Source organism: Magnolia sinica, chromosome 6, assembly GCF_029962835.1.
Source record: "Magnolia sinica isolate HGM2019 chromosome 6, MsV1, whole genome shotgun sequence".
Classification (NCBI taxonomy): domain Eukaryota; kingdom Viridiplantae; phylum Streptophyta; class Magnoliopsida; order Magnoliales; family Magnoliaceae; genus Magnolia; species Magnolia sinica.
This window is the reverse complement of record NC_080578.1, coordinates 100,910,553-100,930,528: the sequence shown is the minus strand read 5'-3', so window position 1 is coordinate 100,930,528 and position 19,976 is coordinate 100,910,553. Positions and strand designations below refer to the sequence as shown.

General features: G+C 38.5%; 1 protein-coding gene across 1 annotated transcript; it reads left to right on the top strand.

Annotated features, from left to right (window-relative positions):
• Nucleotides 1–3,643: 3,643 nt before the first annotated feature.
• Nucleotides 3,644–18,824, top strand: LOC131249285 (subtilisin-like protease SBT3.18). Its single transcript, XM_058249938.1, has 10 exons — nucleotides 3,644–3,724; nucleotides 3,828–3,919; nucleotides 4,009–4,106; nucleotides 4,229–4,384; nucleotides 9,065–9,732; nucleotides 14,155–14,234; nucleotides 14,980–15,225; nucleotides 15,579–15,693; nucleotides 16,209–16,422; nucleotides 18,154–18,824. Exons 1-10 carry the CDS (start codon nucleotides 3,644–3,646, stop codon nucleotides 18,750–18,752), a joined length of 2,349 nt encoding a protein of 782 aa, XP_058105921.1. The 3' UTR covers nucleotides 18,753–18,824.
• The last annotated feature ends 1,152 nt before the right edge of the window (nucleotides 18,825–19,976 follow it).

Below are 19,976 nucleotides of genomic sequence, written 5' to 3'. Positions count from 1 at the left end.
ATGTTATTTCTATAGTAAACAATGACTTTTAATTCATCAACTCTACTACAGTATTTTTTTTTCTTTTAAAAAAATCTTATTTATAAAAGGCTTCATTAACTTAATCTCTTCACAAATATTTTTGTTTTATTCACGTATATCACTTGAATAAAGTTATATTACCCACTGCTCAATATTGTTTTTATAGTAACTTCCCTAAATGAATATTTATTTATTCTAAAGTATTTTGTACCATAAAATTCATTAAATATGTTCTTTTATTTTTAAGATCCTTGAAACTAAGTACATAATATACATTTTGAAAATACTATGTAGCTTTTTTTTTTTTTTTAGAGATGTAATAAAACATTTTGTTTTATATTGTTTACGTACTGATTGCGAAAAAGCAATTTAACATGATATTAGTAATGTTATATATGATTGATTCTTTTTTTTTTTTCCTTCATAAACCAATAAACCATAAATTTATGAAAGGAGGCAACATGCATAAGATCATCCCTTAAAATCAGGCAAAATATGACTTGAACAACAACATAAAATCACCATCTGGCCCAAAATTTAAGTTCCATATGGTATGATTGAATGCTAGAATCATTCAATAGTCATTCCTAATAATTTAGCTATCACAAGTAAAGAATATTGTGGCACAAAACGATTGGATATATCTACGATAGTTTCATAAGATAACTACAACAAGGAATAAATAATCCATAAAGAAATAGATCAATTGAAGTTCTTACATAAGATGGCTAGATCTTGCGTGCATATATAATTTTGTTGATTACTTTTTTCGGCCATTTTTTGTTTTTGTTTTTTTTTTTTTTTTTAAATAAAATTTTCACATCTTCTTTTCCCTATTTCATACCTTGTGATGGTTCTCCTTTTCTTATGCATATTTAATTCTTGGTTTAAATATAATTTATTCTTTTCTTATAATTTAAACTTAGAGATTTTTTTAATAATATTTTTATTATTGTGTCATAGAAATCTAATAGTTTGTTTAATTTTACACTAGTGATTTAAACTTTCCTTCCGTTTTCTTTGAAGCAAATTCATTTGTATATTTTTTCACTCAATAAAACATATTTAAATTAGTTACATTGTAATGAAAGAGTTGGTTTGAGATTGGGATCAATTTACTAATCATATACATAAATGATATTTATCTTTAGCTTATAATGATGAATAGATGATGTTAATTATGAAAAATAGAAGCATGAGACAAAATAAATTTTAACTACTATAATTCTATACGTAAATGGTAATTGGTCTTTAGCTAATGATGAATAGATGATGTTAATTATGAGACACAGAAGTATGGGCAAAATAAATTTTGACTACTATAATTCTATACGTAAATGGTAATTGATCTTTAGCTAATGATGAATAGATGTGATGTTAATTATGAGACATTTATAGAAGTATGGGACAAAATAAAATTTAACTACTATAATTCTATTAGCAAATGGTATTTGGTCTTTAGCTAATGGTGAATAGATGATGTTAATTATGGGACATAGAAGTATGAGACAAAATAAATGTTAAATACTATATAATTATATACATATATGATAATCAATCTTTAGCTAATGATGAATATATAGATGATGATAATTATGAGACATGTAAGTATGGGACAAAGTAAAGGCTAAATACTATAATTGTATACATATATGATAATTGGTCTTTAGTTAATGATGAATAGATGATGTTAATTATGAGACATAGAAGTATTGGACAAAATAAATGTTAACTACTATAATTGTATACATAAATGATAATTGGTCTTTGGCTAATGATGAATAGATGATGTTAATTATGAATCTTAGAAGTATGAGACAATATAAATTTTAACAATTATACAAAAAGATGACAAATATTGCTCAATTGAGCTAAGATGATTATGATTTATATAAAAATAACAATGGCACTTGAAAAGTTTGTAATTCAAGCAACCAAATACTTTACTCAATGGTTTTATGATGAATTTAGATGTAATTGATTTCCATGACCAAATCGGATGCCCGACGCCAAAGCATGTGGGTGGTGTACATAGAGGAGAAAAATATAATGATGTGAAAGTGATGCTTGGATGGCAACGAGTGTTTCTTAAGTCTCATAGGCCCTTGATTATCAATTTGTGTTTACGCGACATATTTAAACTTAAATCACATCTTTTATTTACATATGGTTTGATAAAACTTTGCATCATACATATTTTAGTAAATTCTTGTAACTTTAATAAGTATCTTATTTAAAAGTTCTCTTGTACCCAACTAATTTAGCTCCTTGAGATTAAGGATTGTCCCTCTTACATAAATTCACTTCTAAAGAAATCAACATTAAATGGAAGAATTATTTATAAAAGAAGTTATTAAAAAAAATAAGATAAACAAATTCTTCACAAAAGCAAATATTGTTTTTAGTAACTCTTTTATTATTTGTCCACAAAAATCTAACAAATTTAGCTAGCATGAAGTATATTATAGAATAAATATGGTTCATTACTTATCAACAATAATTTTCTATTTAAGCTTAATTATGTTCAATATATTCATAAGTGCAAAAGAGGTTGTAAAGGTCTAGAGGACGTGCGGAGGTATTGTATTTATTTATCAATGAGAGTGTAAGAAAGACTATCATTTCATTGTTATGTGTTTCTAGGATTAAGCTCGAAATATCTGAGATTTTTCTCTTTTTATCAATCTTGCGAGATGGGCCATCTACTCTTAAGTTTATACAATAAGAAGACTATTATTACATTCATAATTCATACTTATTTTTGGGCGGTCAAAATGATTGAATTCATGATAGAGCTTATATACATTTACTTCGATTTAGAAAAAGGTTTGTTGTTAAGAAATCATACAAGTTAAGATTGTTCTATTTCTAATTTCATGACTTTATCTATAGTGATGACAATAAAGAAATGATTCTATTTTAAGAGTGAGGCTATTGACTGTGTTTAGGAAACAAAGAACCCTAGAATTAGAGAAGTATTTGAAGGTACTTTCAACAAATTAAAAGCTACTCTAGTTTAAAAGAAACTACATAAGTATCCTATTACACAAATTGCAGTTTTCTTTATAAACATTTGATTATTAAGAATGACGGAGTGCACTGATAATTTCTTGTGTGTTTCTTTACAATATTTGCCAATGGAATTATTACCAATGAAATTCTGAACCTCAAATACATCCTTTTAAGGATTCTGACAACCATCATGAACATACATTTAGGGTTTAATTCTACCTATATAGGTAGATAGCTATAAACAGTACATACTCTAAGTAATAGAAACAGTCTATTACTTTTTCTTATGATCTAAAATTCATAGAGAGAGAGTAGATTACTTTTTCCTATGATCTAAAATCCAGAGAGAGAGAGAGAGGATTACTTTTTTTTATTTTTTATTATGGTCTAAAATACATAGAGAGAGAGAGAGAGGGCAGGCAAAGATAAAAAGAGAAAATCATCATATGGTACAATGGGCCTTGTCAGGGATTTGTGCAGCTTTGCAAGCCTTCTAGTGCACGCATCAATACCCCTTGCTACCCATGCTCTACCCCATGAAATCATAAATTCCACCCCATTGGTTCCTATATAAACCCCACATTCATCTGTGGTATTCCCACAGGAGACAATGTCTACTTTTTTCCAATGGTTTTGGGGCCTCTCCCTCTCACTTTCTCTTTATTATATTCACTCAGCATCCACATCCCATGTAACTTTATTTTACCAAGTCCTTCACCTTTTTTCCCCTCTATTCGCAGTCTCACATCATTCTTTCCTTTGATATTCTTTTCTTTTCTTTTCTTTTCTTTCAGGTCCACATAGTCTATCTAGGGCTCTCCCATGCCCATGATCCCATCCTCACTACAAAATCACATGTCCAACTCCTCTCTAATGTCTTTGCTAGGTATTCATCTCCCTTTCTTCTCGTTCATTGAAGCCTTGCATTAGTTTCTTCATATCTCAATAATACTATATTTCTTTGTTTTCTCACAGTGAAGATGATGCCAAAGAAGCCATGCTATATAGCTACAAGCATAGCTTCTCTGGCTTTGCAGCTAGGCTCAACTCCACGCAAGCTACCACCTTAGCTAGTGAGAAAAGCTAAACCTAATTCCAACTGCCCATGAATTTTTAGAGCTTATTACTTACATTTTTTGCTTAAAATCAAGTTCTTTCCCTAGTGAGATGAAAAACAAAAACAAAAAATTTGCAGGCATGGAAGGGGTGATATCAGTTTTCGAGAGCAAAACCTTGCAGCTGCACACTACAAGAAGCTGGGACTTCATGGGCCTCACCTTGAACCATGGTAAATCCACACCGTTGCAGCTCGCTTATGGTGATGATATAGTCGTCGGCGTCTTTGATACAGGTGTACTATCTTAACCCTCTTGTTATTTAGTTCACTTACCCTAATAAGGAGGTCTCAAGTCCAACCAGTTGGACCATAAGTAACCGTCACCCTGGTGAATAACTTCCAATCTTTCATGTGTGCAACATCGAACCGTCCAACAGTTTTTCCCCATCATGAGGATCGCCTTACACTAAGAAATCAGCCATGTCCACTCATCGAGTGGATCACATTTGCATTTTGTTATTTATCAATGGCTAGAAATTGTTTAAAATTGTATGCCCCACCTGACGAGTGGATGTGGTATGCACATGATATAATGTAGGTTATTGACTAGATGGGTGCATGGCGAATCCAACCAGTCGGGCTTGAGACCTTCCCTACTCTCTCTCTCTCTCTCTCTCTCTCTCATAAACACATTTTTTTTTAAATAGCTTAATAAAAACCATCTCTTAAATGTATGAATTTCTATTTAGTTTGTGGTTCTAACTCCTACACCGCATGCTCAAAATACAACTTTTTTATGACAGTAGACTAACCTTCCTATAAATGGAATGAAGAATCCATTATCAGTGAATGAAGAACTAGTATTTTGGCCTATGTGACACTTGGGAGGTATTATACAATGCTCAACTCAGGTTTTCAGTTTGTGAAGGGGTGGCCCATTGTTCAATGATCCAGATTGTTGATATGAAAGTCTCATCTTGGATCATTGTCCATGCACCGAAAATCTCCTAGATGAGAAAATCATTATAGTTGTAAAATACACTATTAACATCCCATGTTCAATTAAAAATGACCATTGATTCAAGGATCCAGAGATCTATGGCGCAGAAGAATCCAATCATATCGACAATGTGAACCACTGAATCATGGGCCCCAATTTGTAGAAGTTCAAACCCTTGCAAACGGTATAATGTAAATAGTTTTGAGTTGAGCTTTGTAAAATGACTTGAGATATAATATACAATGTCCGATCTAACTATTTGCAATTCCAGCAAATTGCATGAGTAGGGAATGATCAACCCATTCATATGGTTGGCCACTGGGGGCCATCCACCGTAGAATCCTTGCCAAGAATATGATGGAGGTGGGATCTATCATATTAAGGAGATCATTTTGCCTTCATCGCCACTTCGTATCTAGGGTGTGTTGCTGCCTACAGGGACCCACACATGCTGAGTGGTCTGGTGATCGGAACCATCCATATTGTGGACTATATTCTATAAGATACGCCATCAAAAACTCATGCTAAAATGAATGACTGTGACCATCACTATATATAGATGAATCTAATGGAAAGAAGATTTTCAATGGCTTGCATTCAGCTCTAAAAATCAAAGGTTATGATCATATTTAAAGTGTGATCATAAGGAATTAGATTATTTATGTTATTGAAATCATTTGGACGGTTCAGATCAGGGAAAAAGATCGGCATGTGGGCCCCAGTGGTTGGCTACGTACGAATAAACCTATGTCGCGACAGCAGCAAAACGAACTCCATATCATGCGTGTTGAATCGACGGAACCAAGCACGTCCTCAAAACAACGTACCTTCTGTCTGATTGATAAGTTCAACTGATTAGGCTGCTGGATCGGAGTGATCTTTTGTCACCTGACATCAGGCATGTGGTAGGTGACGTAATGGATCCAGACCGTCCATCTTGTCTTCCCTTTCTGTGGATGATTCACACTTGAAGATCATATCAGGGGGTCATTTCAAGCCAGTAGTTTTTCATATTAAATATTGGCCCACAATTATTTTCACTTCAACCGTCCATTTTTTATCCACCATTCTTTTGTTTGGGATTGTTCAGTTGGTGTTATTCCGTCCATCTTTAGATAAGGTGAATAGATGGACGTTCTGGATCCGCCACCCCACCTATCACATATCTGGTACCGGATGATAAAACCGTCGTACTGATCCAGCACGCTGTGAAGTTGCATGAAAACAAATCATGCACGTGGACATTGGTAAGAATTGTTGAACATGTATCGCGACACACTGTCACAACCATCTGTTGCCCCAGTTGGGCCCACATTCTATGACATTCTTATGATTTCCATTTTCTGGTATGACTTATGTGTCAGCGTAAGAGGAGGATGAATGTAAGTTTCTGACATGGTATTTATCATCCAGAGTTTTTTCAATCGCCCACACTCAATTACTGAAATCAATGGTATTCATTATCCTTGAAGGAATATTTTATTTTATATTATCTATCTTATAAGAAAAAATAAAATAGACGGTTCTATTTACGGGACTATCTATTTATATGGACTCATATTGGCGACACATGTTGACGATCCTATGTCGCGACATAGAAAAATTAAAATCAGTTTTGTCAAGCAGCCGTTCCCGCGGCCGTCAACGTCTTTCCAACGGTCAGCTTCATAATTACAAAAATGACCTTCCGTTTTCATATTATGACTATCAGGACATCCACGTAGTGTTTCTTACAACAAAGCTCAACCTTCTGCCGGAGGGTCCTGCTCTCCAGGAACCATACAGTTTTTACTGAGGCTGGATTCCGTAGGTTTGTGACGATGGTTTGATGATCCAAACCGTTAATCTGATGTGCCTCAACGTTGATAAATTACGAGATCAGAACCTTTGATCAATTGATTTTTTTCTTTTGAATGTGAGCCATTGGTGCCTTTTCTCCTTTTAACTGCCCATATTTAGGCTCATTTTTTAGGACAATCCATCCACGGTGGGTCCCTCATCTCGGTGGTTTAGATCATCAAGCCATGGTCCTAACTGCACGGATCTTTGCATGTGAGCAAAGTTGCTCTATATAAGGGGTCTGACAATCAGGACGGTCCACTTATCATGTGGGGCCAAACCTGTATGTTGGGTTAGATCCACAGCCGTCCATTAATTGGTTTCAGCTACCCAACATTGCAGATGATACATTAAAACCAGAATAACCAGGAGCCATTGTATTACACGTGGCCTAGTTATCCCATCAATCTGAACCGTCCAATTAGTGGGCCTCGTTATGGATGGAGGATTTTTCAAGAACTATAGTTATCAGAAGACCATATCCATCACTCTTACTTTCCAGCTCTTAATGTTGTCCATTAACTTTTTTTCTCCCACCTTCAATTTGAAGGACAATTTTTATATGGCTAGGATCATCAGATCCATGCGTATCTTGAATTAATTTCCATCCAGATCGGGCCCCACTAGATAAACAATCCTGATGGAAAGATAACCCTGACACGTGTAATCCCACACAACATGGCTCTACTATATTTCGGTTCGTCTGGTTGTACGGTATCATTTCACATCCAATACAGGCGCAGCCTGCCTTGTTAAATGCTGTCTACAGCAGCAGATGTAACCCAACGTTACATGGCCTTGATTCAAGAGAAAGCATGTTGATATTTTAAGCACCTTTGACTATCACGGGCTCAGATCCCTCGCATGTGTGCTATGTCAGCACATGTGCCACAAGATCACCTCTACAATTTGTGCTCCTGCAGCACACTGTTCAGCTTAAGGAGGCTTTCGTTCATGCAACTCCATTGACAACGACGTACTGAAATCCTGCCATAATAAGAGTTTTGGTGTGGTAAATCTCTCATCAGAATAAGAGATAGAGTTGCTTTCCTTTTAGGGAATTTTATATTATAATAAAAAAACTACTTGATTAAATATGGAATTTACGTTCCTGTACTTTTTTAAAATTCCAAAATGATACCTCATTCATTCGTATAATTACCATTCCATTACATTTGTTTAATGGCTAGCTGAGTCAGCTGCTTGGGTTGGACCACTGTGATGTTTATGAAAATTCACAAAGACCATAAGGTGCATCACCTTAGATTAGGCAAAGGGCCCAAAAATCACCCCCACCAACTCTCGCGCTCTAAGGTTAAGGTGATTTTTGGGCCTTTAGCCTAACACTACCTAACTCACAAATGAGGCTGATTTTTAGATTTTTAATGGAACATGAGATGGCTCACATAGTGATTAGATTGAATTTTACACAAACATCATGATGGGCCCATGTGAGCCATCTACCCATTTACTTGCATGGCCTGAAATGGTAATTATAACAAACTATAGCTTTTTTAAAATCTTTTTGAAAAGGTATCAAATGTAATTTGTAGTTTTTTTTTTTTTTTGTGTGTGTCCCTTTCTTTTATAAATCTCTGTGGAGTCTTTACACAGCTGCAACAAGTGGATTTACAGCTATAATAATTGCATTTGAAATTCAAAAGAGAACCAAAGAGAATCATGTTGGATTATTAGCGTATAAAAGGAGTTATATAGTGGTAATTCTCTCCTTAATTAGAATGAGAAGTTCCTTTTATGATACTATCACGATAAATAGATTTACCGTTGTAACAACTAGTTTGAAATTCTAAAGAGAATCAAAGAAAGCTATATGGGATTCTCTCTAATACCACATGTATTTTACGTCGGTACATTAATTTGCCATAGGGTATGTATCTCTTCAATTTATGTTCCTACTGTCGTCCATTCTTCAATATAATTAACATGCACGGCTGGGATTAGAAAAACAAAGGCCAAAAAGTTCAATCCAATGGTCTAGCGAGTATTTTAGCTTCTGGCGACCACTTGAATTATAACTGGTTATCCATTTCACCTAGATAATATGTTGTTAGAAATTCATCCATAAGCTCTGCATACTGCACAATGCCACTAATATTTACTTATTTATGATGAAGGTATCTGGCCAGAATCTAAAAGTTTCAAGGAGGATTTAAATACGGGACCCATCCCTCGATCATGGAAGGGTAAGTGTGTCAAAGGCGAGGATTTCAAGAGAAAGGTGTGCAACCGTAAGCTGATCGGTGCACGTTACTACGTGAAAGGCTTCGAAGCGCTTAATGGCCCACTAAACAAAACAGCCAACATGGATTATCGCTCCCCTCGAGATCCACTGGGCCATGGGACCCACATTGCATCGACAGCCGTTGGATCAGTAGTGGAAAATGCATGTTTCTCTGGGTTTGGATGTGGCACAGCTAGAGGTGGTGCACCTAGGGCAAGGTTGGCAGTGTACAAGATATGCTGGAACTTGAACTTTGAAGGGAGGTGTACTGAGGCTGATATACTGGCGGCTTATGACGCTGCATTGCATGATGGGGTCAATGTGATCTCATCCTCACTTGGGCTGACGGCCCCTTTGCCGTCGTTCTTCTCGTCGGCAACGGATATCGGTTCGTTCCATGCGTCGCAGTTGGGAGTTTCTGTTGTGTTTTCTGCAGGGAATTCCGGTCCGGAGCCATCTCTAGTGGAAAATGTATCACCATGGGGTACTTGTGTGGGTGCTACGAGCATGGACCGGACGTTTCCGACTCAGATTCTACTCGGCAACCATATGTCTATCACGGTATTTCTCTCTCTTTTGCTTGCAATGAAGTTGATTTATTTTATTTTATTCAAGTTGAGTCGTGACTCGACTGAGTTGGGTGTGGTAGAATCGACCCGACTCGGCTGAGTTGGTGGAGAATGAATGGGTGAGTTGTGGTGGTGAACCAGATCGGTTCCAACCGAGTCTGAGTCAACCCGGACAAGTTGCATCCGAGTCATTGAGTCATCAATGCATGGTCTATTTGAGAGTTCATAGAAGGGTTTTTAACTGGGAGAATCTTTCAATTTTATGATTATTTTTATATTTATTTTTATTTATTTATTTATTTTTTGATTATTGGGACCTTAATGATGTGTTGTGTATCCATGCCATCTATCCATTTTTTTTCAGCCCATTTTAGGATGTGGTTCCAAAAATTAAGCAGATCTGAATCCCAGGTGAACCATACTGCAAGAGAGTGGCAATTAAATGACTACCATTAAAAACTTTCAAGGACCCGTAATAATGCCATCGTAACGTTTCTTTTCAAGCCAACCTATTGATATGGTAACCTAGACTTGGATGAAGGGAAATTAAAAACATAAGCTTGATAAAATAACTTTTTTGGCCCACAATAGGCTTTTAATGTTTATTCACCTATGTTGCTAATGGTGGTGACTAATCGACTCGCAGCTAAACGAGTAAGCAAAAAGTCCTATGCTAAATACTCTAGATCAAAAGATTTGTATTGAATGAATGCATTGATCATTTTCTTCATTCTCTGGATTTTTAACATGGTTTAAGTCTACTTTATTTTATGATTGAAGTTTTGAGATTTTACTCTTCTTATAATTCATGCCATTTTGTCTTCGTTCCATTGTTGAGCCTAAATCTAATTCCGAAGGTTGAATATATAAAAGATTAATCAAGGTAGGCCCCACATGCTAAGAGTAAAACACAATAAGATGTGTTACTGGTAACACCTAATCTGCTCCCTTGATTCTTAGGGCACGGTGAAATGATCATTTGTCTCCTTGTCCATGTGATACAAAAAGTTGGGAGAGTCTATACAAGAGAAAGCTTTATGGAGGTACGGTAGACGTAGCATCCAGTCTGTTAGTCATTTATGTCGGTTCATGTTAGGATATTATCCCAAAAAAAAATAATCTCAATCCATAACTCAAGTGGGATACACCATACAAATGTGGCCCATCATTTGTGCCTCTTCATGTTAGGACATGACCCAAAAATAATCCCAATTCATAACTCAAGCAGGCCACGCCCCATTGAAATGTGGCTCATCGAAGTTTCAGATGGCTAATATTTAGAATTTGTATAAGTCTTTGGGTAGCCATTTAGAATTTATATAAGTCTTTAGGTAGCCACTTGAATAATTGAATTTATGTATTTCAGTTTCTTTTTTAAAATTAAAAAGAAAAAGAAAAAAGAATAAAAAAGGGCTAGTATTTGACATTGACTTGCCTCATGGACAGGATGAATGACATATAAACATCCAATAGTCAAAAAGGTTCTAACCAGAGAGTTTCAATTCGGTTGGTCTCCTGAATGCAGTTCACTTGAGTTTTCAATTTAGTTGATTGTGTGGTTCATGTATTAACATTAGCTGGCGTGAATGATGAACGGAGTTCATGTCCTATAGTTAAAGTTTGAATTAGAAAATACATATAATCGGGGTCTTTTTTGTAAAACTTCTGAATTCAGAGGACTTTTCAAGCAAAAATCCCATCATGACACTTTCCCATGATGAGCATGTTCACGTGGACATCGTGGAAATTCATGGATTTTAAAAATTACAAAAGAAACCTTCTATTTAAGAAAAATCATTAGGATCTTTCTTGAATAGGAAGCTTGGATTAGAAAAATAGGACAGATGATATCAAATGGCCATCCTTTTCATCGTCCACGTGGCAGGTTACACTTTCAACGGGACAAGGCAATACCTTTAGTGGCCCTACATGGACGGCCAGAGTTAAAAAGTCAGCCAAAATGGATGGTCCTAGAGATTCAATTGTTGCCCTCAAATGGACGGTTAGTTCGTGTGGTGAGAGAGGGATGGCTAGGATTGTCTCTTTAGAGTGATCTTTTTTAACTGTGTGCCACCGAAGACAGAGGCCATTGGATTGACGGTCCCGATCAACCGTCTAGCTTTCCACGTGGCTCTTTGGTCGTCTGGATTCGGAGTCGCATTACAATTCGTTTTTGCCACAACTCTGTAAATTGTAGCAAGTGGCCACTCAACATACCTGGTATAAGATGCATGCCGATCCGAACCACTCAAATTGTGGGCCTTGTTATTGATGGGACATTTCCAGAAAATCACACCAATCAGTCGATTTAGCCGCCTGATTTTATCTATTGAATTTGGACCACTGACATTTTATTAACTGCCCATTCACTGGCCACCAATTGAATTTGTTGGGATCGTCAAATCAATTGAATCCTGGAAGATGCTCATCTACAAATGGGCCCACGATCTGAGCAGTTTGGATTGGCGTGCATGTACTTCACGGACATCGGAGATTAGTTGCCTCGATTTGGTTAGTTGTGGTAAACGCACATTTTAAGTTTAGTCTTAGAAGGAGTTTCACGATTGGATGGACGAGGATTGGCTGCGAAGCTAGATGGAGCCCACCTTGATCTTTGTGAGAAATCCACTCCGTCCATCCATTTTTTCAGATCATGTTAGGCTGTTAAATGAAAAATGAGATAGATCCAAAGCTCAAGTGGACCACACAACCGGAAACAATGTGGATCTCCCCGTTGAAACATTCGTGTGGCCACAGAAATTTCGGAAAGTACCACTTTGCTCTAAGGAGTCTGGAACACCTCGAGTGCACTTTGTAAGTGTACTCTCTAATACGTGAAGCGGCGTACGCATGTTTGGGATTTGAACCGTTCCTCAGCCGATTCTTGATATCTAAATGCAATCTCTCAACCATCAAGCTGATGCGGTCATCAGTCGGGCCAAACGCTGAAATAGAATATGGACCCTTGGTTAGTTTCTCTTATTTCATTTTTTTTTTTATAATCTTCTTTGAACATTTGGCTCCAAATGGAGATCGGATATCCATCTAACTTTTCAGTGATGGCATCTGGATAAGCAGCTCTGATCTCACACACGTATGCCTCATTTATACGTATGAGGCGAGTACACTTACAAATTGCGCCCTAGCTAGAGTTCACTTGTCATTTATCTATGAGTTTATATATATATATATATATATATATATATATATATATATATATATATATATATATATATATATATATATAATGTGGTCCCTTAATGATGGTGCATTTCCTTTATAGAGAAATGGTCTTCATTTGAAAGGGAGAGGGAGAACGACGGATGGGGGGGCCACCATATACTAGGGCCTATCTGATGGACATTCAAGATCGCTAGCAAACTAGTAAACAAGTAGGGGAACCGTGTGATCCATGCATGCACAAGTCCTTTCGTACCACTCCCATTCTTTATTTGTGGGGTCCACAATGATGTGGGTCCAAAATCCACTCCATCAATCATGTTCGCCACTGGAAAAATAAAAATAAAAACCAAAATCCATCCCAAACTCAGGTTGGCCACAACATAAGAGTACTAAAAAAATAAGTTTCACATACTGTGGCCCACTTAAGTTTTGGATTTGCTTATATAGTTACTATCCCTTCATTCTAGTGAGGTGGGCCTGATGAATGGGTTGGATGGAAGATAGGCCCCATGGTGGCCACACACTTGATGAATTGTTATGAGTTAGATAAGAGAAAATAAATGTGAAGAGAATGAGAGGGCCTTCATCTTAGTGAGGTGCACCTGATGAAGGGTTGGATGGAAGTAATGTCCACAAACATGGGCCCACATATAAATCTGCATTGCCTCCCAACAAAGGAAACAAATGTACAAAAGTCAAAAGATGGGAAGAGAAAGGAGTGATAAAAGAGGAGATATAGAAAAAAATAAAAAATAAAATAAAATAATCTATGTGAGGGAGAGATAAAAGAGGATGGAATATTGAAGAAAGGATAGAAGGTAATATTTTAATTGGAAAAATTAAAAATAGTATAGAATGACATATTAGTTGTCATGTCTCAAAATCGATTTAAGATGTTTTTGGAGGTCGATATATATCCAATTGAGAGAGCATGGACCAAACAGATTTCTTTAGTTGGGTCTGGATATACCGGATACTGCACTGGTGTTAGGCCCAAACCTGACCTATCAGCAATGTGAGATGTGTTAGTTACATGCATGTTTGTACGTATCAATGCTTGAATTCATGCATGCATATATGCATGGTCACGAAGGTTGCACCACTTTGTTGAATCTCTCTCTCTCTCTCTCTCTCTCTCTCTCTCTCTCTCTCTCTCTCTCTCTCTCTCTCTCTCTCTCTCTCTCTCCATGCTTGTATAATTATATATTGAAATGCATGGGTTTTTGGACAGGGTCAAGGCTTCATAGATCAAAACATGACTAAGGACTCGGTGTTCGAGTTGGTGTTCAGCCACGAATACTTCCACGGCGGGTCTCTCTCTCTCTCTTCTCTCTCTCCCACTGTAACTAGTAGCGGTATCAGGCTGTTGTGGGTGGAGCTCGGGATAGCCTACGGCTTTGAGGGCCCACCATGATGTTGATTTGCTATCTAACCTTTTTATAAGGTTAGATAGACATGGATGAAAGGAAAACATAAATATCAGCTTGATCCAAAACTTTGGTAGTCCCTGGTAAGTTTCCAACCATATCCATTTAATCCTCACCGTATGGTCCACTTGAACCTTGTATGAGATAAGTCGAATTTGTTGACTAGATGGCATATGCACAACAACATTTTGCCCTTGCCAACCATACAAATCAATAATGGATATATCTGTGAACGGATTGGATGTCATGCATACGTCCCATGGGGCCCATAGCTGCCTCATTCCATTTCCACTACTAGCTAGTACCAATACCATTGGATCTCACACACACACACATATAATTATACACTTTATATGGTAAGGCTCTAATATCATGATAATTTTATTAGTTAAATTATAATTATTTACATTATATCTAATTAGTATATTGTTAAAGCCCTCTAATATACATTGATACACCATTTTCTAACGGCTCGAGCTTTTAGAGAAAGTGATTATTAAATATAATTTAAAAGGGAAGCAGAAAATATGCCACCTTAATTAATATATTCTCCTCCAAATAGCTTTTTATCATCTCTCTCCAATAACATTTAAGCGTGTTCATACTAATCTTGTTTCATCCATGTCTAGGGTTTGTGATTTCTACAAATGGAATAACGAGTCTGCAAAAGGTAAAGTAATCCTATGTTTCTACAACATTGGGTCCCAGTTGACTGGCAATGCAGCTCTAGGAGTGTTCGCCGCCCAAGGAGTGGCCATGATTTACGCCACACCCACCACTAAGGACATAGCCAACGTGGATTTCATCCCCACCGTTTACATCGACGTCGACCAAGGGACCCAAATCATGAACTACATTTTATCACATCCTTCACCGTAAGTCTTCTGATTTCGTTATAATCATCATGATCTTGACCGCACAACGGGTGGGCCTGCCGATCTAGCCCAAGAATGGGTCGATCGGCTCATCGGGTGGCTCATACATGCATGAAGCAATTGTTCACATTCAACTTACATGTGTGGCTTGTTTGGTGGGGCACATCTGATGAATGACTCATAATCTAAGATTGTGGATGGTTTTGATTATTTGGCCATCTTTATAATGGACAATATTATGTTTATTTCAACAAAATCTATAAGTGTTTTGAGTTAAAGTGTTGGTTTGGTTTTTTATCATTTTATTATGAGATTGTTCTTTCTCTAAAATGAAATTGTGTGGATACTGGAAGGCAACCAACGGTCCAGATTTTTCCAAGTGAAACGGCCATCGGACAAACCCCAGCACCTTCGGTAGCGTACTTCTCCTCCAGAGGCCCCAACTCCGTGACTCCCAACATTCTCAAGGTGCATAGCATTACAATCTACTCAAAATTTTGAACTCTTTCGGGCAGGCCATCGGGTCGGTTCTGTTCAAAATTTTAATTTTGATAGACCCGAACCCGGGCCATTGACAGCCCTGCTTAAAACCATGCACGTAGCACGGTTGAAATCGTCCTAGGGTGACAAACATCTCTCACCATACATTGATTTTGGCGGGAATCCCTACACATACTTCCCACATTCTGAAACATGTACTACATTGTTGGCCCCACCAATGGATGGTGGGAGATGTTTGGTAGACAATCTCATGGGTAGGGGTGTCAATGGGCCGGGCTCAGGTCTGAAAAATCAGAATTTTGAATTGGGCCAGGCTAGGGTGTGAAAAATCAGAATTTTGAATTGGGCCGGGCAGAAGTTTGGCCCAAAACAATTCAAAATCTGGGCCAAGACCTACCCCAGGCCTGGCCCATTGACAGCCCTACTCATGGGCCATGATCAGAACACATGAGCCATGCTAACAATCTCGATTGACCTTGCAGCCGGACATAAGCGCGCCTGGGGTCAATATCTTGGCTGCGTGGTCTCCGAAGACGCCACCGGCAATATTACCCTTAGATGATCGGTCCGTGGATTGGAACTTTCAGAGTGGGACATCCATGTCGTGCCCTCACGTATCAGGAATCGTGGCCCTTCTCAAATCAGCCCACCCAGATTGGTCCCCAGCTGCCATCAAATCTGCCATGATGACCACAGGTAAAAAGGAAACGATGACGACCCCCTCTTGATCAACGGTTAGATCGCATAAATTTGGACTGTTCCTGACTGTTGGAAGAAATAGGCCGATAAGGCCCATCAAATCCCAGCCTGTGAGCAGTATCTGAGCATAGGCCCACCAGACCACTTGATAAGCATCTTGATCTCTAGGTATAAGACCAGGCCCAGGCTGTCAGTTTGGGCCTTTAACATACTCAACCCTGGTCCTGGCCCAGTTATATACGGGCCTAAAAACAAATGCCCAAGCCCATGGCAGAGACTGCCAGACGTGGGCCAAGCTCACGTGGGCCATTTGATTTCAATTGGGCCATGGTTTGATGATCCAGACGACTGATCTTTCGGGCCATGCCCCCAGAAATCTCCCAGATGATCAAGAGAACAATTCAACAATAGTTGCGAGATTGGACGGCTAGGATCTTCTGATTTAGAAAGCTTTTGTGACATTCACCATCCACAGGGAGAAACATCGGATCAATGGTCTGGATTAATAAACCACGTGATCCACTTGCACAAACCACATATCTTAAAATTAATACAATCTGAGCCACATTATCCGGTCCATTAGTTTGAACGGCTTGGATAAAATGCTAATGTTTCAAGCCAAACTCACCATCGTTTCTCCTTAAAATAGTGGTGTGTAGCAATGGCCAGGGCTCTAACTCCATGGTCTAAGACCCAGACTCGTCCGAGTCGACTCAGACTCGGTACCACCTGATTCAGTTCAATACCACCAGTCACCCCAGACTCAGTCGAGTTAGGCAAATTCAGCCCAACTCGACTCAGGACCCATGAGTCAGTCCCAGTCAACGATTCTTTTATCATGACTGGCTGGTTTCCCCAAAACAATCTGAGTTGTCCATTTTAGGGACTGGTTGCATCAGAAATATTTCAATGGTCAGCATGTATTTACAACCTGGGGCCATCATTGTTGCATGGGAGAGCCAAAACAAAGCTCATCTCATTTCGATCGAGTCAGTGATTTTTCGCCATCAAAGTGAATCGCAATTCGTTTAGATCCTCTACCCAAACAGGCCCTTCAAAATACAATTTAGGGTGCTATCCAAACAAGGTCGAGATGCCAACTACAGCCGAGTCAACTCAATTCGGAGATATTTCAAGGCTGAGTGATTAGTGAACTCACTTATGAGTTTGACTCGGTCCAGTCAACCAGATGCTGAGTTGACTCGCTGACTTTGTTGACTAGTTTCATTGGGGCACTTAGATAATCCAATCTGTTGATCCAGACCGTTAATCAGGTCTAATGCACATTTGATTGGCTCCCATGCAAATAAACACCAATCTGGAAAATATTAACCATTTGATCAATGTACTTTAATATGGATGGTAAGGATTGTTTACACAAAAGTAGGCCCATTTAATAATTTGATCCATCTCTTTGTTAGGAACCAACATGGATTTCTTATGATTCCAAAGAATCACTTCTGTTATGCAATCCTAACAATCTCATCCATGGCTTGGAAAAATGATGGTTATCGAAAATAAAGCCATATCAAGGACCGATTGAACCATCCGATCAATCCAATTTTTGCATGGTAGTACATTAAATGTATTTTGGACTTAATAGACAGTTCAGATGGATCGATTGAACTGGAAATACAAAGATATGCTTATAGACTCAGTCGAGTCTTCGACTTAGACATTGAGCTGAGTAGAGTCCAGTCGATTACAGCATCATTTGTTGTGTTGCAGCCTACACAAGGGACACGACCTGGGACGAGATTTTGGCAGGAGGATCGCCGAAGCCAGCGGACCCTTTCGACATCGGAGCAGGCCATGTGGACCCATTGAAAGCAATCAATCCAGGGCTAGTGTATGATGTGGACACTAGAGACTACGTCCTCTTCCTTTGTAGCTTAGGCTACACTCAAAATCAGATCAAGTCCATGGTTCTTTCATCACCACGGGTCGACACCCGTTGCCCAAAATGCGGGCCATCGGATATGGATCTCAATTATCCGGCGATCGCAGTATCGGATCTCCGCTGTACGGTGACGATCAAGAGGACTCTACGCAATGTGGGCCCATGTCCGGCCATCTACTTCGTTAGCGTCGTCAAACCCGAAGGCGTTCGGGTTGTGGTGTGGCCAAGGATCTTAATTTTCTCACCGTTTAAGCAAAAGATCACATATTACGTGACACTTACTCCCCTAAAGCACTCTCAAGGGAGATATGATTTTGGGAAGATCGTGTGGTCCGATGGCCATCATCATGTAACCAGCCCATTGATAGTTCGTGTGAACAACAACTGCGAAGCGGCGGGCCATGTCGGCTTACATGCTAGCCTTTAGATTATCTTCCTTGATGAAACTATCGCTTATATAATAATATAATAAAATGGACAAACCTTGTCCAAGATTTTCTTAGCTAATTTGTCTACCACAATTCATTTTTTTTTTTTTTTTGACTTACCTACTGAGAATGGTTTGGATCACTTTACAAAATGGTCCAATCACTAATCTGGACTAACCATCACATGGGTCCCACTCATGGATGACCATCCCTCTTAAAAATCAATTTTGTTGGATGATCCTTAATGGCTTCCGAGTCATCTCGGACTTGGCTTGACTCAGCCCTGACTCAAGTGAGTCCCAGCTCGACTCAGGACCGAATGAGTAGGACTGAGTCACCGAGTCATTTAGCCATGTTAATGGGGCTTTAAGGATTGCTGATTAAGACATTTTTAGACCATTGGATGCAAATTTTGGAGACGCATGACCCATTTGCATGGTGCCTTTAGCAAGTATATAGTGGGAGAGTCGTTTGTTGGGGGCCTTGCACAAAACCTTAGGATCTAGCCCTCCAAAACAAATCAGAATTATGGATAACAAAGTAATGAAATAAATCAAAGCATCAACCACACACCACACAGGAGATTTTTACGTGGAAAATCCTCAAAGAGGTAAAAACCACGGGACCTCGTCCAGATCAACAATCCACTATGAAGTAGAACGTTATAACCAATCACAAGCACACCTTGCTATGATCAAACCTTCATCACTCACGCAGGAGTAGATAAACAGTAACAGAAACAAAAGAAAAATGGAGAGATCTCACCGATTACAAGGACGTAGAAGCGCTGAGATATGGTAGATCACCTCTACAAACATAGCCTCCCTTCCATAAGCTTCCTTTCTCTCTTTTCCCTCTCTCTCTTTCTCTCACACTTTTGATAGCCCTCTTGTGTTTTTCATATCTATCCCCTCATATAGAAAAATCCTAAAGACCCTTTTTTATAGTTTTAGGAAACTCCCTTCCGCATCCTAGTTGCGAAAGGACTTGCAAAACGAAATCCGCGCAAAATCGCGGAACGAATCTGCATAACTACGACTAGTCGTACCGAGTCCACGACTGGTCGAGTGCCACCTACGACCGGTCGAGCACCCCGGAGAAAAAATAGTCCGAACTCGTTGAACTTTGAGTCGTGTCACAACTCGAACCTACGACTGGTCGAGCACCAGCCCACGACCGGTCGTGCAGGGCTCACGACCAGTCGACGACGGGTCAAAAAAATC